This window comes from Schistocerca piceifrons, chromosome 1 (genome assembly GCF_021461385.2).
Source record: "Schistocerca piceifrons isolate TAMUIC-IGC-003096 chromosome 1, iqSchPice1.1, whole genome shotgun sequence".
NCBI classification, from domain to species: Eukaryota; Metazoa; Arthropoda; class Insecta; order Orthoptera; family Acrididae; genus Schistocerca; species Schistocerca piceifrons.
In genome coordinates, this window is record NC_060138.1 from 526,646,203 (window position 1) to 526,659,587 (window position 13,385).

The 13,385-nt window shown below is 38.7% G+C and overlaps 1 protein-coding gene across 2 annotated transcripts in view; it reads right to left on the reverse strand.

The window, feature by feature from the left end:
• Positions 1 to 709: 709 nt before the first annotated feature.
• LOC124784891 (serine--tRNA ligase, cytoplasmic) overlaps positions 710 to 13,385 on the reverse strand; it is a 58,499-nt gene continuing 45,823 nt past the window's right edge. For both annotated transcript variants that reach the window (XM_047254135.1, XM_047254137.1), the window contains 5 exons: positions 10,223 to 10,412; positions 9,863 to 9,960; positions 3,955 to 4,084; positions 2,010 to 2,089; positions 710 to 923 (listed from right to left, as the gene is read on the reverse strand). In XM_047254135.1, coding sequence (XP_047110091.1) covers positions 2,028 to 2,089; positions 3,955 to 4,084; positions 9,863 to 9,960; positions 10,223 to 10,412 — 480 coding nt within the window. In that variant the 3' untranslated portion in view covers positions 710 to 923; positions 2,010 to 2,027. The remainder of the gene's footprint in view (positions 924 to 2,009; positions 2,090 to 3,954; positions 4,085 to 9,862; positions 9,961 to 10,222; positions 10,413 to 13,385) is intronic.

Consider the following 13,385-nt stretch of genomic DNA (forward strand, 5'->3'; position numbering starts at 1 on the left):
ACGTCGACCAGTAGAGTGGTACCATGAGGGCATACAGGCCCTCCTAGTAAGGTAGCATTGCATTAAACAGAGAATATGCTGAAAAACAGGTCTTTGTAGACAAAAAGTGGTATATTGGAATCCTGAACAAAACCAAAATTCTTTCCGAAAAGAAATGTGTTGAATTACTTATTGAGCACCCATCATATTTCCTTTAAATGAAGTACACCAACTTAAATCTTTTGTTATGAGCAGCTTTTCCCCCTTTTCATTCAGGTCTCCAAGATCTAATATTGTACACTTTTGCCAAACATTTGTTTCTCATAGTCAGATCATGTGAACTGTTCTGTTTAAGTTAATGCCTTCACCTTGATTTCTTTCACAGCTTCACTTTCCACATTTAACTACCTTCATTATCCTTAAAGTTTGTTATTCAAATTTAATTTCTACTGAACATAATCAATTTTGTCATCATTTCTTCTTCCTACATCATTACTGGCATGTCACACGTTCATATCTCATAACAGATTTAACATAAACTGAATAGATGCTAGGGGTAAATTTTTTCCTGTAGTCACACCAGATCAAGTCTTCACCGTAAATTCTAGATTTTTTTTCAAGCTCACATCACATGTCACACACTTCACCCATCTAAGCAACCAATTTTACTTTACATGAACTACTGGTCTGCTCCCATTCTCAAATACCACAGTAAAGGAAACATCCATACTTCGGTGAGAGATTTTTTTAAAAAATCATTTCAATTTATTTTCTCATACAAATCAGTAATCGTGGGACTTATGATAAAATATGACAGTCTCTTTATTGATGGCAAATTGTACTAGATCAGCTATGCAATAGAATGATGTGTCTTTCAGATCACCGATGTTGCACTGAGATGAGAAGCTGATAATCTTTTTTCCAGTTCACACCAACTTTATATTCTGAAAATGAAAAAGTTCAAATACCTCATACAGCATTCATACAAAATTATTTTGTCTATAAGGTAAGCTCTGCAACAGCACTAACAAGGAGACTGAAAAGTTCCTGGCTTCGACACCTTCCACTTGGAACTGAAACAGGGATTCGGCACCATACAAAAGTTTAATATCTTGTCATATTATGTAACTGAAATATCACACTTTTCTTATTCTTACAACTATTTTTAATTTAAGGAAGAATGTGAAATGGTCAGCGGTCAAACAAGTTTCACATCTGTAGCATCATCAAATATACAACGGACAATTATACGGAGGGTATTCGCATTATGATGCCACAAACATGGGAGAACTGTCCATTTTATATCACTGTCATAACCTGCACATTTCACTACTTTAGTTGAATTCCGTGGGTTTGGCTACAAAGGATGCTGTCCACATTCTGAGACTTGGGGAGCAGGGTATATCTGCCAAAAAGGTAGTTGAGGTTCTGGACATTTCCCAGGAAGGAAGTGATTCAATTATTAAAAATGTCCTAAACATGAGGAAGCTCGCAGTGATGTGGGTCCTGAAATGTTTGAACAGCAGGCAAAAGGAGGCATAAATTGAGACAACCAAAGCTGTTATGGGCCACTTTTATGCTATAAAGGATTTTGTAGCTAGATTAGTGGCTGAGCATGGAAACTGGCTCCTCACTCATGATCCCTGAACTGAGGAACCATGAAACAAACAGCATCACACAGTTCCTATGACCATGGAAGTTCCTCACCCAGAAATTGCCCGGATTTTATTGTTCATTTTCTGGGGCAGAGACAGTATACCATTGACAGAACAGAAGAGATGAAGCAATGATCAAACAAGTGCATCAATCTGAGGGGGGTTAGGGTTACGTTGAACAAATGCGTACAGTCAAAATTCTGACTATTCTTCTTCTACAAAGCTAGGAACTTTTCAGTTCTCCCTCATTTATGAAAATATTAAGTTGCAATAACAGCACACGTTACAAAAGTGCAAGACAGATTCAGGAGAACAGTAAACAACTCTAAAACAAAATATTTCTATGCTTGAAGATGAATCACGAAAACATTTTACCTAAACTGCTGAACCACGCTAAGATTCCTTCGCTGGAACTGCTGGCGCCTTTTTCACAAATGGAATCAGTTCTTGATATTCTGAAAAGTAACAATTGTTGGAACTCATGATATGAATTAAAAGAAATTATGACACAAATTTATGTACCTAAAGGACCTCAAATTAATTGTCTGCTTACAGATAAACAGTTTACACTGAAAATTAAATATGATTCTGCAGAATAATCATAATCAAATACATGCATAACACCTGACTGTTTATGAAATATAAACATTTATGAACTATAAAGCAAACACGTAAGATCATCATGCCATAGAATTTCAAACTACATTTTCTTCAAACAAAATATTACCATTACTGATCACACATGAATATTAAGTGCATATAATGGAAGAACTTTTAGGTAGTCATGAAACAGAGACAGAAATTTCAGTGGCATAACAGTAACAATAAATCTTTCTTCACTGACATGCCCCTCAAGTTTATCTGTTGTATTACATGCACTCATGCGAACGCAGCTCTCTCACACACATGACCACTGCCTCTGGCTGCTAAGGCCAGACTGTAAACAGCTGTGCATGATGAGAGAAGCCATCTGGATGGTGGGGGTAAGTGGGAGGCTGGGGCAGGGTGGAAGAGGGATAACAGGGTAGGGGTGGGACAGTAATGAGCTGCTTGTGGGAGCATACAATAACAAAGTGGAGAGAGGGTAGGGCAGCTGGGTGCAGCCAGGAGCTTAGACAGAGGGCAGGGGGATGTGGATGGAGGGGTGGAGGGTGGGATGGGGGGGGGGGGGGGGAGCGAAAAAGGAGAGAAGTAAGGAGACTATGGGTGTGCTGGTGGAATAGAGGGCTGTATATTGCTGAAGTGGAAACAGGGAAGGGGATAGGTGGGTGATGGACAATGACTAATGAAGGTTGAGGCCAAGAGGGTTACAGGAACGTAAGATATATTTATTAAAGGAAGAGTTTCCACATTCACAGTTCCAAAAGGCTGGTGTTGGTAGGAAGGATCCATATGGCACAGGCTGTGAAGCAGTCATTAAATGAAGAACATAGTGTTGGGCAGCATGCTCAGCAACTGGGTGATCCAGCTGTTTTCAGGCCACAGTTTGTCAGTGGCCATTCATGCAGAGAGAAAGCTTCTTGGTTATCGTGACTATGTAGAACATAGCACAGTGATTGCAGTTTAGCTTGTAGATCACAAGACTGGTTTTCACAAGCAGCCCTGCCTTTGATAGGACAGGTGCTGCTTTTAACTGGACTGGAATATGTGGTGGTGGTGATTGTGGTAGGATGTATGAGACAGGTCTTGCATCAAGGTCTATTACTGGGATATGAGCCATGAGGCAAAGGGCTGGGAGCAGGGGTTGTATAGGGATGGACGAGGATATCATGTAGGTTCGGTGGGCAGCAGAATACCACTATGGGAAGGGTATAGTAGGTAAGATACTCCTCATTTCATGGCACACCAAGAGGTAGTCGAAACCCTGATGGAGAATGTGATTAAGTTTATCCAGTCCTGGGTGAGGAAAATGCCCTCATGACTAAGTACCAATCAGGACTGGAACAGCAGAGCTATTCTGCCACCCACCGAACCTACACAATATCCCCATCCACCCTAAAACAGTACATCCTATGCATCTAGCTCCAACCAACATTCCACATTCAAAGTCTGTTAAGTCCTGTCATGCGGCCATAATCGCGTTGGAAACCTGTTCACATGCACCACCTGAGTACAAATGACAGCTCCGCAAATGCACTGTCTTATATACCTTGTGTACATGATACTACCATCATTTGTACATGTGCATATCACCATACCATTACTTTTGTCACTTCACTTTATTGAGCATGGTTAGATATAACAGCTGCGGAATCTTTACATATAACACATACCACAGGCAACATCACATTCAAATGAGCAGCAACTGCAAAACAATTACCTGGAGGCATGTAAGGCTTCAGTGCAGCAGGAACTTTAATGCCATCATCTGTCTGGTGGACTTCCAACAAGGCACAAATGACTCTAGTAGTAGCACACATTGTTGCATTAAGCATGTGTACAAATGGAATCTGCAAAAAATATGCCAAATGATCAAGTGAAATAGCAATGACAGTGAATCTGACTACATTACAGGTATTTCAAGTAGCATTACACCAACACTTGCAAGCTTAGTCTCAAACAAACTACAGACAAGTGATGGTAAAAATATGACTAGTGTTCATTTAATAACTGACCATTGTAATTGTTATTTACAGACTGGAAATTTTGCTGAAATCATTTCAGTATGCACTGTATATGTGATAGTGATAAGCTACACAAAGTGCAAGATTCTGCAGCATTATTTATAAGGTGGACTGAGGAGACAGTGGGCAATTTGTAAAAGTTATTATCTCCAGTGTAAGAAACGTTCAAGAATACTTCTGTCACTTTGGAAGCTAGTAAAATGTGATCAATAATAATAATGATGATGATGATAATAATAATAATAATAATCATCACTGCTACATCAACGCTGTGTTTAATAGCCTGCTAAAGTTACTGCAGTTCACAAACCTTTCTGACTAACAACAAATATTAGCTCAAATCTGAAGTCACAATAACTGGCACGTATGGATGAAAATATAAACAAAATATAAACCCACGACCTGTGCATGGAAAAGTTTCCTTTGCTTCAATTAAATACGAACATTGTGTGATATAAATCTGGTTTAGTTCGAAAATACTAATGCAGCTACCATATTCACCAGAATACTGCACTATGTGATTACTATTTGTTCTCTTCATAAACATATGTAAGACTGATGTTCAGAGCCCTCTCTGGGATGAATTATGTGCTGGGTGACCAACCAGGGTGTATACGTAGATAAGTAAAAAAAATTTCTGGATTTTTCCCAGTTATATATACATTTTCCCCCGGGTGAAAATACACTTTTTCCGTGTTAAGCGACAGTATACTTTCCCTAGGAACTTTAGAAGTTATCAGTTCTTTGAATGACTATGGTTTTATACACCAGCTTAGAATGTCTAGTCACTTTAGAAAATGAAACTCAGGGGGAAAACAAACACATTTTGGAAAGATCTTTGACGTGCAGCAACATGTACGCTGCATATTTTCAAATGCAAATCCCACCAAACACCACATATTACTTTCTGAAGCACTGAAATCGTGATTGCAAATGTGTGTGTGTAAGCCAGGCACAGTGCAAGTCATGTGATCTCACCAGCCGATGACAGTGGATATTCAGAGCATAGGGTATTTGATGATGTCAGCCAACAGCAACATCACTGTTGAGTAGTTTGAACACACAAATAGAAAAGTTAATGTTTTAAATTAATGTACATAGTGTTGCTATGAGAAAAGCAAAATCTTTACATATAATATTGGTCTCGAAGATCTGTGGGGATGTAGAACCACTAGCTCACCTCCCAATGATATCGCTACCATACCGCAGCGAGAACAACTGTATCTATTCCAGACCAGTTCTCTGTAGTACGCGCTCTGTGCTACACGCATTGTGTATATGCTGCGAAAATAAAAGTATTCATAGTAAGTGTCGGGAGTGCAAGTGATTATTTATTGTCATAATTACCAAGCCCGCTCTCCACTACCTATAGAATAATAAGCTGCAAGAGAAGCTAAGCATTCAAATATAATGTTGATCTTTTCTATGCTTGTTACACTTTAAGATACATCAAACAAATGTGTCAGTAAAATGTTTACTAATGACTTAAATGTCTGATCTTCCAGGCTTGAAATTCTTCTAAATGACTCATCCTCGAAGAGTTGATTTTTAATTGAGAGTCAAACACTCTGTGATTTAAGAAATTCATCGTACATTCTCGCACATGGTTCATCTTGCACAAAAGGAAATTTACTTTGAAAGTAAAGCCTAGTTTACACGACACTACTAGGTTGCAGGCAACTGCACTACCAGTCACTGCGCATTTGCCCAACTCGGTGAAACTAAACACTCTCGGCGTGTTTCAACTTTGGCGACACTAGTTGCAAGAGTTTCAGATTGGGTGTGTTCATGTTTCTCACATGTTTTCTTACATTATGTCATGAAAGAAACAAGACATCAGAGGATACTCCAAGAGCATCAGAATTTCGTGACCCATACTAAAATGCATAATTTGGCTTATAGTGCACCTTTGCATGTCCAGATTACCAATAAAGTAGGAATCAACCTCAGTGTGGTTTTTGGAATGTAAATTTTCTTGGAGTACCAGTACTGTATTATCTCATGTTTGGTTCTTTATAATGGCATAATGCCATATGTGCTAGAAGACGAAAATGTGCACTTGAAATGCAGCGAACAGCTAAAACTAGCCAATAGCGTGGAATTAAACACTTTGTTTCAAATTAATTGACTGCCTCAGCGGAAAAGATTAATAAAAGCCAAATTTCTATAGCAAGCCGTCAAAAATAACTTCATTGTTCTGCAAGGTGATTAATACTTGACAATCAGAAAGGTGGTAATAAAATGAGATCTGAAACTAATAACATTTTAGCCCTCAGTGAATATATTTTAATTCACTTGATAGCTCGCAGTCACAGAAATCCGTTTTGTTTTCAGTTGACGTGAGAGCAGCGAACAAAGAGGAAACACCAAAATCACTAAACGTAAACAAGGGACATGTGGACACCTCCCCACTACAACTCAGACTGCTCTGCACAGCTGCCCAACATCTACAATACTTCCACCACCCCCCCCCCCCCCCACCCTCCCTCCCAAGCGTTTGAGATGGATGCCAAACTTTTTTCAAAAAATGTTCATTTTGTAGTGTACACCTTTCTGAACAGTCTTAAACATAAAACATATGTTCGAGGAAATGTAAGACATGTTATTTGGTCTTAAGTGTGCCCAAGTGCAGCGCCACGCCTCTTCACACAGCATTCTTCTATCGCACATCATTGTATTTCGCTCCGTGGAATTCAAACGTGAATATTTTGTAATCGATGCCATCAAACTGTGTTCACAACAGTGGAAATTAAAATGTCCTGTGGTGCCTCTCCTGCCACCACTCGGTCAGTCTGACATCCCGCCCCCTCTTAAAGAAAAACTTGCAGTTAATACTGGATGGGATTATTTGTTACCAGGAGAACGAGGAATCTTCAGAAAATTTGCACTCTTTATTAGCTAATAACTTGTTATTTTGTGTGACATAACATTAAATATAGGATACATAAAACAATAAAGAGACAAGTAAGACAGTACACATTTCTTCAATTCTTACATCCTAGCATTTTTCTCTCTCTACTCTTGCTGTAGCTTTACATGGCTTGTTTTCCTTTCTGCGAAAGAATCTATTAGCTCATCAAAGTTTGTCAAACATTTTGCTACATGAAGAACCGAAATATCCTTGTATAATAGTGAAAAAGCTGTTAATACAAATAGTAGCCAAGACTGATATGATTTCTTGATCTGATCACGTCTATTTTGTCACGGTCTGCTAGATGAAATGAAATAGGCCTGTCTAATATTGCAGAAATTGTAACACACATAAAATAAATGAGACTGTTTTGGCACAAAGTACGAGGTCGAGCTATTTAGGCACACTCTTACATCCTCCTATTTCATGTACAATGGCCAGTATTACGATCAGACAGACAGCGAACAATGGGTAGCCCGTTGGCTCCAGCTGTTGCAAACCTCTTCATGGAGAATTTTGCGGATATTGCCATAGATACTGCACCATTGAAACCGAAGTGTTTCTTTCGATGCGTTGACGACACGTTTGTCATTTGGCCACACGGACGCGAGAAACTAGACGAGTTTTTGGAACACCTCAATGGCATCAACAGTAATATCCAGTTCACCACAGAGGTGGAAAAAGATAATGCATTGAACTTCCTTGACGTCCTTGTCCACCGTAAGGGTGCCTTGGCCACAGCATCTACAGAAAACGCACCCACACAGCCCTGTACCTGCACGTCACCAGGCATCATCATCCAGCACAGAAGCGCACAGTATTACAAACATTGGTGCATCGTGCAAGAGTAATATCAGGCGACGATAACCTGCCCCATGAACTGAGCCACCTACACAAGGTTTTCAGGAATAACGGCTACAGCGCCCATCAAGTGAAAGACGTGATTTCTGGGAAATATCAGAATAAGACCACTGATGAAGAGCAGGAAAAGAAATGAAAGATGTAGCTTATCATACTCCAGACCATAAGGTCTGGGGTTGCACCAGTGTGTCTTGGACAAATGCACTCTACAAGACAGCATTCACCAGGTCTACGTCGTACACGCAAACGACCATCACTTGGGAGCATGGAGAGAGTGCTTTCACCGCTGAAGACCATGGTGCGCCATTCCATCTTCCAAGTGATCCTCTGATGGCACCAGTCGAGTTGTGCATGTCAATGCTGTAGCATGGTGTGAGTGGAAGATGGGCTAGAGGTGTGCGTGCCTATAGCCCCCCTACTAATAACCTATCCCCAACAGTTCGCGTTGACTCATCTGGACTCACAAGCCCTCTTATCTGTGCTGTGGTAGTTGTGATACCCTTACAATATGACAATCCTGGTGGGCGTTAATGTTGCATGGACATTAAGAACCTTGTCTACAGGTGTGAGAATGCCCACGTGACCATCGATACCAGCATCATTGCACATCTGACGCAGCATGTTCGTCTTATGTGGCAATTCTCTGAAAGGATCATCCCGTCACTTGAAAGGTCACTACTTGACCCTTTTAAACTTACTCAGTTGACTGTACAATGCATGAATACGTCTGTGTGGCATGATTGCCTGCTTGCTTCACACACTTGCACCACACTAAGGCTTCTGGCTGTGAGCATTCCCTGTTAAAGGGTAGACATAGATGGTGCTCTAGTTGTTATGCCACAACACTATCTGTTGGTGGACGGCACTGAAATCATCATCAGTATCTCTACTGTCCCTCAGGAGGCATATGCATCACAGGATCAAAATCAATGTTATCTTTCCAGGTGTACCAACTTCCTCTGCCCTCAGCATGGAATGCAGAGAGCACATCTGAAGCAGTGAAAGGGTTAGTAAAATTTCAAATACCAAAGATGTTCACTTTGATTTACATGACTAACAGTAAGTCAGTACCAGAGCACTGCATTCATACGAATGAAATATAATAAAACTGTGCCAAATAAAGGATTAAAGAGTAGTTTCAAGTACAAAATAATAGCAAAGGGCATCAGTTATCTTCGTTGATCAATATTTTCACTTATATGATACTAGGAAGATTCATACAAAGAAATGCTGGCATTCAATTGTGTGAAATGACATTTACTGATAATGCCATAAAATATGAAAAGATTGGCAAACTATCCAATAACAATGAGATTCAATTCCCTGCTCTAACAAAGACAGAAAACAAAGAAACCACTAAGAGAGTATACTTCCAAATACCGTGAAAGTTTGTTTGAAAATAGCAGAAAATGATTATGCAGCATCCATACATTTGTGTTCATTTTAAATTTTTTTAAGTAAGTCGAACATGAGCACTAGATTACAACGATGAAAACCACCATAAAAGAATGGCAAGAACTTACTGAAGGCAAAATTGCAGTAGCTGCTGAGAGGCGCTACAATGAATGCCAACAGCTCTATGTACAAAACTTATCAGAAACAAGATACTGAAAAAATTTGAGACATGTAATTGAAGGAATGAGAAACAATGAGATCTGAGCACTCCAGCAAGCACAGAGACAAGGCGCAATGGATAAATAACCTTAAAATTGTTTTAAAATTTATGGTTGCAGAAAACAGTTTAGCTCTTGTTTGGTCGGCAGTACTCTAATACGAAACAGTTACAAATAGTCAGGAACAGTTTATTTAATGCGTCACAAATGGAAACTTACAGCAGTGTTCATCTTTTTTGTTTTACCATATCGAACAAGCAACCTTCTTGCCTGATAATCAAGGCAATTGCTGCATGAGACAAGTTCACGGAAGGCACCTGGGACAAGATGAGGAAATTTATTACATATATTTCCACAACAATTGCATTTTTTAATATAATACTGACAATGAACATGTGAGGATATGAAAATAATTTATTTCTAATTGTTGATGGTAAGCAACTTTCAAAATGAGTTGAAAACACAATTCATATTAACTATTGATCTAAATAAGTGATTTATTAATCTATGGTAATAGTAAATAAGAACATATTCATTATCAGGTTGCTGCTCATTTTGACATATTGAGAAATATCTCACCAGAACCAGGGAACCAAGCTTCAATATCCCATTTCTTGGCAGCTGCATGGTTCAAAGCACCAGACACGATATTTACTACTCTATATGGAATTTCGAGTTTTTTGCAGAACTCCTCAGCATTTCCTAACATTTCTTCCATCATTTCCCATGATTTGTTGTCGTAAGGAGAAGTGAGGCAAAATTGCTCTACCTGTAAAAATAAGCTCCTATAATACAGTGAAACATTAATTTAATTTCAGATAATCACTAACAATAACTGGTAACTGCATTATTCATAATTTTAAAAAAAACTTCGGTTTCAATTAAGCTGCTAATACAAACATACATGTGTATAAAATCAGCACACTTCTATTTGAAAGGAATACGCTGCAGTTCGTTAAAAGATACAAGTCACTGTGAACCTCAATATGTTTATTTTCAGTGCTTAGTGACAGACACACAATGACCACATGTCACACTTACTGACCACTGTTACTGTACCACTACACACGTAAGGTAACACCCATTTTGTTGCCTTATAATCTAATCTACTGTTTAACTTAGTTCTAAATAAATGCTTAAAAAATTGTACAGTTAGAAAAAAATCATTTTAATATTTTCTTTATCAGTGACATACAGTGTACTACTTCATCACAAAGGGGTTATAACAGAGGATTATTTATGCACACTTGTATTTAATTAATGTGCTATCTGCATTATACATCTCATTCCTTTTTAAGTTTCTTATTTTATTGTATGGAATATTTGCTATGCTAATATAAAATTGGTGACAAAAGAGTAAAAAAATTATTACATATAATGTGTGTATTTGTATAAATTTCTGTTGTGATTGTATGTAATGCATGTCGCAAAAAGATCTGTGTATTTTACATAATCTGTAAGATTTTGCTACAGCAGAAGATAAACTTGTTAAAACAAGAGACTGTGGGTAGCCATGCAGGTGTGTGAATGTGTCAGTCAAATGGTATGCTCTAATTTTGGGAACTTTAATATGGATGAGAGGGAATATGAAGTCAAGACCTAATATGAGCTGGGAACTATTTTGAATGACGTGGAAGAGGAGAACTGAGACGTGTTTTTCTGAACAGGGTTAATTTTCGAGGGCCATTCACAAGTTTTGTTTGCAACGAAAGATTGAATAAATGTGCACATTTCATAACAATAAACTTGAAGTGGATAGGTACACTGTATCCAGATATACAATGTTTCACCTAACATTCAAACCTAAAAATCCCATTCTGACATTTCTATGCCTACAAAAGATTCAAATATATTGAAAGAGGACTAAGTATCATCTTTACAGCAATGATCTTCTAAAAATTATATTTTCAAATAATTAACTTAAAATCTAGCAAAAGGGCATATATATTTGTTGTCAACAACCATCTGTGGCTGTCCAGCACAAGACACACGTATTATGCAGCATTAACGAGCAGTCACCCATCACAGACGCAATATGATGGTACGTCTTTGCAGTTCCATCACTTTTCTGGAACCAGCAGTCTCAACGAGCACATAACATGAGTGCTATGCATTTTATCAGATTTAAACCTGACACTTTAAAAGCTAGTCACCGTCTTTTGATTCTAGAGTTAATCAAAATATCCTCAAACGATGGAAACTCCAGGTAGCATTATCAACAATGTAGGAAAAGATAGATTGCTACTTACTGTAATAAAGACATGTCAAATTGCAGATGAGCACAGTGAAAAGATTCTAACACAAAGCTTTTGATCACAACCTTCATCGGTAACCCACACACAATAAACCAACGCCAGCACCTCGGGCCAAGGTGCTGGAGTCAGCAGTTGCATGTGAATTGTGCTTTTGTGTGTGCGAATGGTGTGTGACTGTGTGACTGTGTGTGTGTGTGTGTGTGTGTGTGTGTGTGTGTGTGTGTGTGTGTGTGTTTTACTGGCAACTGACGAAGACTGTGTCCAACAGCTTTATGTGTCTTAACTGTGCCTGTCAGCAACTTGAAATGTCTTCTTTATGGTAAGTAGCAATCTGTCTGTTCCTACATTGTTAAAGTATCCTTGTTCTGATAAAAGAGGAATCTTTATTTTGAAGTCGAACATAGCAAATTACTTTAACTTTACTATGTCATGTCATACAACTGCAATTCACACATTGCTTTACAGTTTGAACACTTCACATTTTTTTGGATTAGTTTCCTTAAATTAAGTTCTTTCTTGCAGGACATCCAATGATACCACAATACCCTGTGCGTGGGTGGCAACTCTGAAATCTTCAATACAAACCCCATTTTTGATTGCAAATTACGATTCTATGGCAAAATCTACATCTATTTTGTCTGAAGCATTTTCTTCATTTCACCACAGATCATTCTGTAATTGGAGGAATAGAAATGGGTACACAATCATAATTTACAACACACTACTCAAAGGCTCTTGAATATCCAAAAGCTTGTGGAGACTCCACCTCCATGCTGCGAGGGAGGACAGGCCAGTATTTCACAACTTTGAATTGGAAACCCCATTCACAATGTTGTATTTGTCCAATATACTGAACAGAGAATTACTCGACGTGCCACTATGGCTGTGGCTCGGAGCAAACACTACTCTGCTTTTACAATCAGAGTAAGTGTTCAAACTTAGTACTGCCAACTTCAATACACTTTGGGATCTGCTTTTCAAATGACCGTACACAGGACGCAAGCATATCTGCAGGAATGTCAGCACAAGTGTTTCTTATGCGGTCTACCATGTCTTCACGGCCTGCTGCCACTTGTTAGCAAACCTTGTCTTTTAAATATTCCCACAGAAAGAAATCCGGCAACGTCAAATCTGGAGACGTAGTAGGTCAATGAACAGGGACACCTCTGCTGATCCACACACCAATGTAAACACGCTCTAATACCTCCCGCACTTCAATTGCATGATGTGCTGGGCAACATGATGTATGTTGTCAAACATTTAGGGTAACATCCTACAGCAGTACTGGTAGTTTCTGTACCAAAAATGTTTGATATTTGAGTCAATTCAACATGCCGGTGATAAAATATCGATCAATGGGTTTGTTCCCCATGAAGCCACACCATATGTTAACCAACCACAGACATTGATAGTCAACTTGCCTTAACCATTGGGGATTGTCTATACTTCAGTAATGCATGTTATGCTGGTTACTGCTACCATGGTTT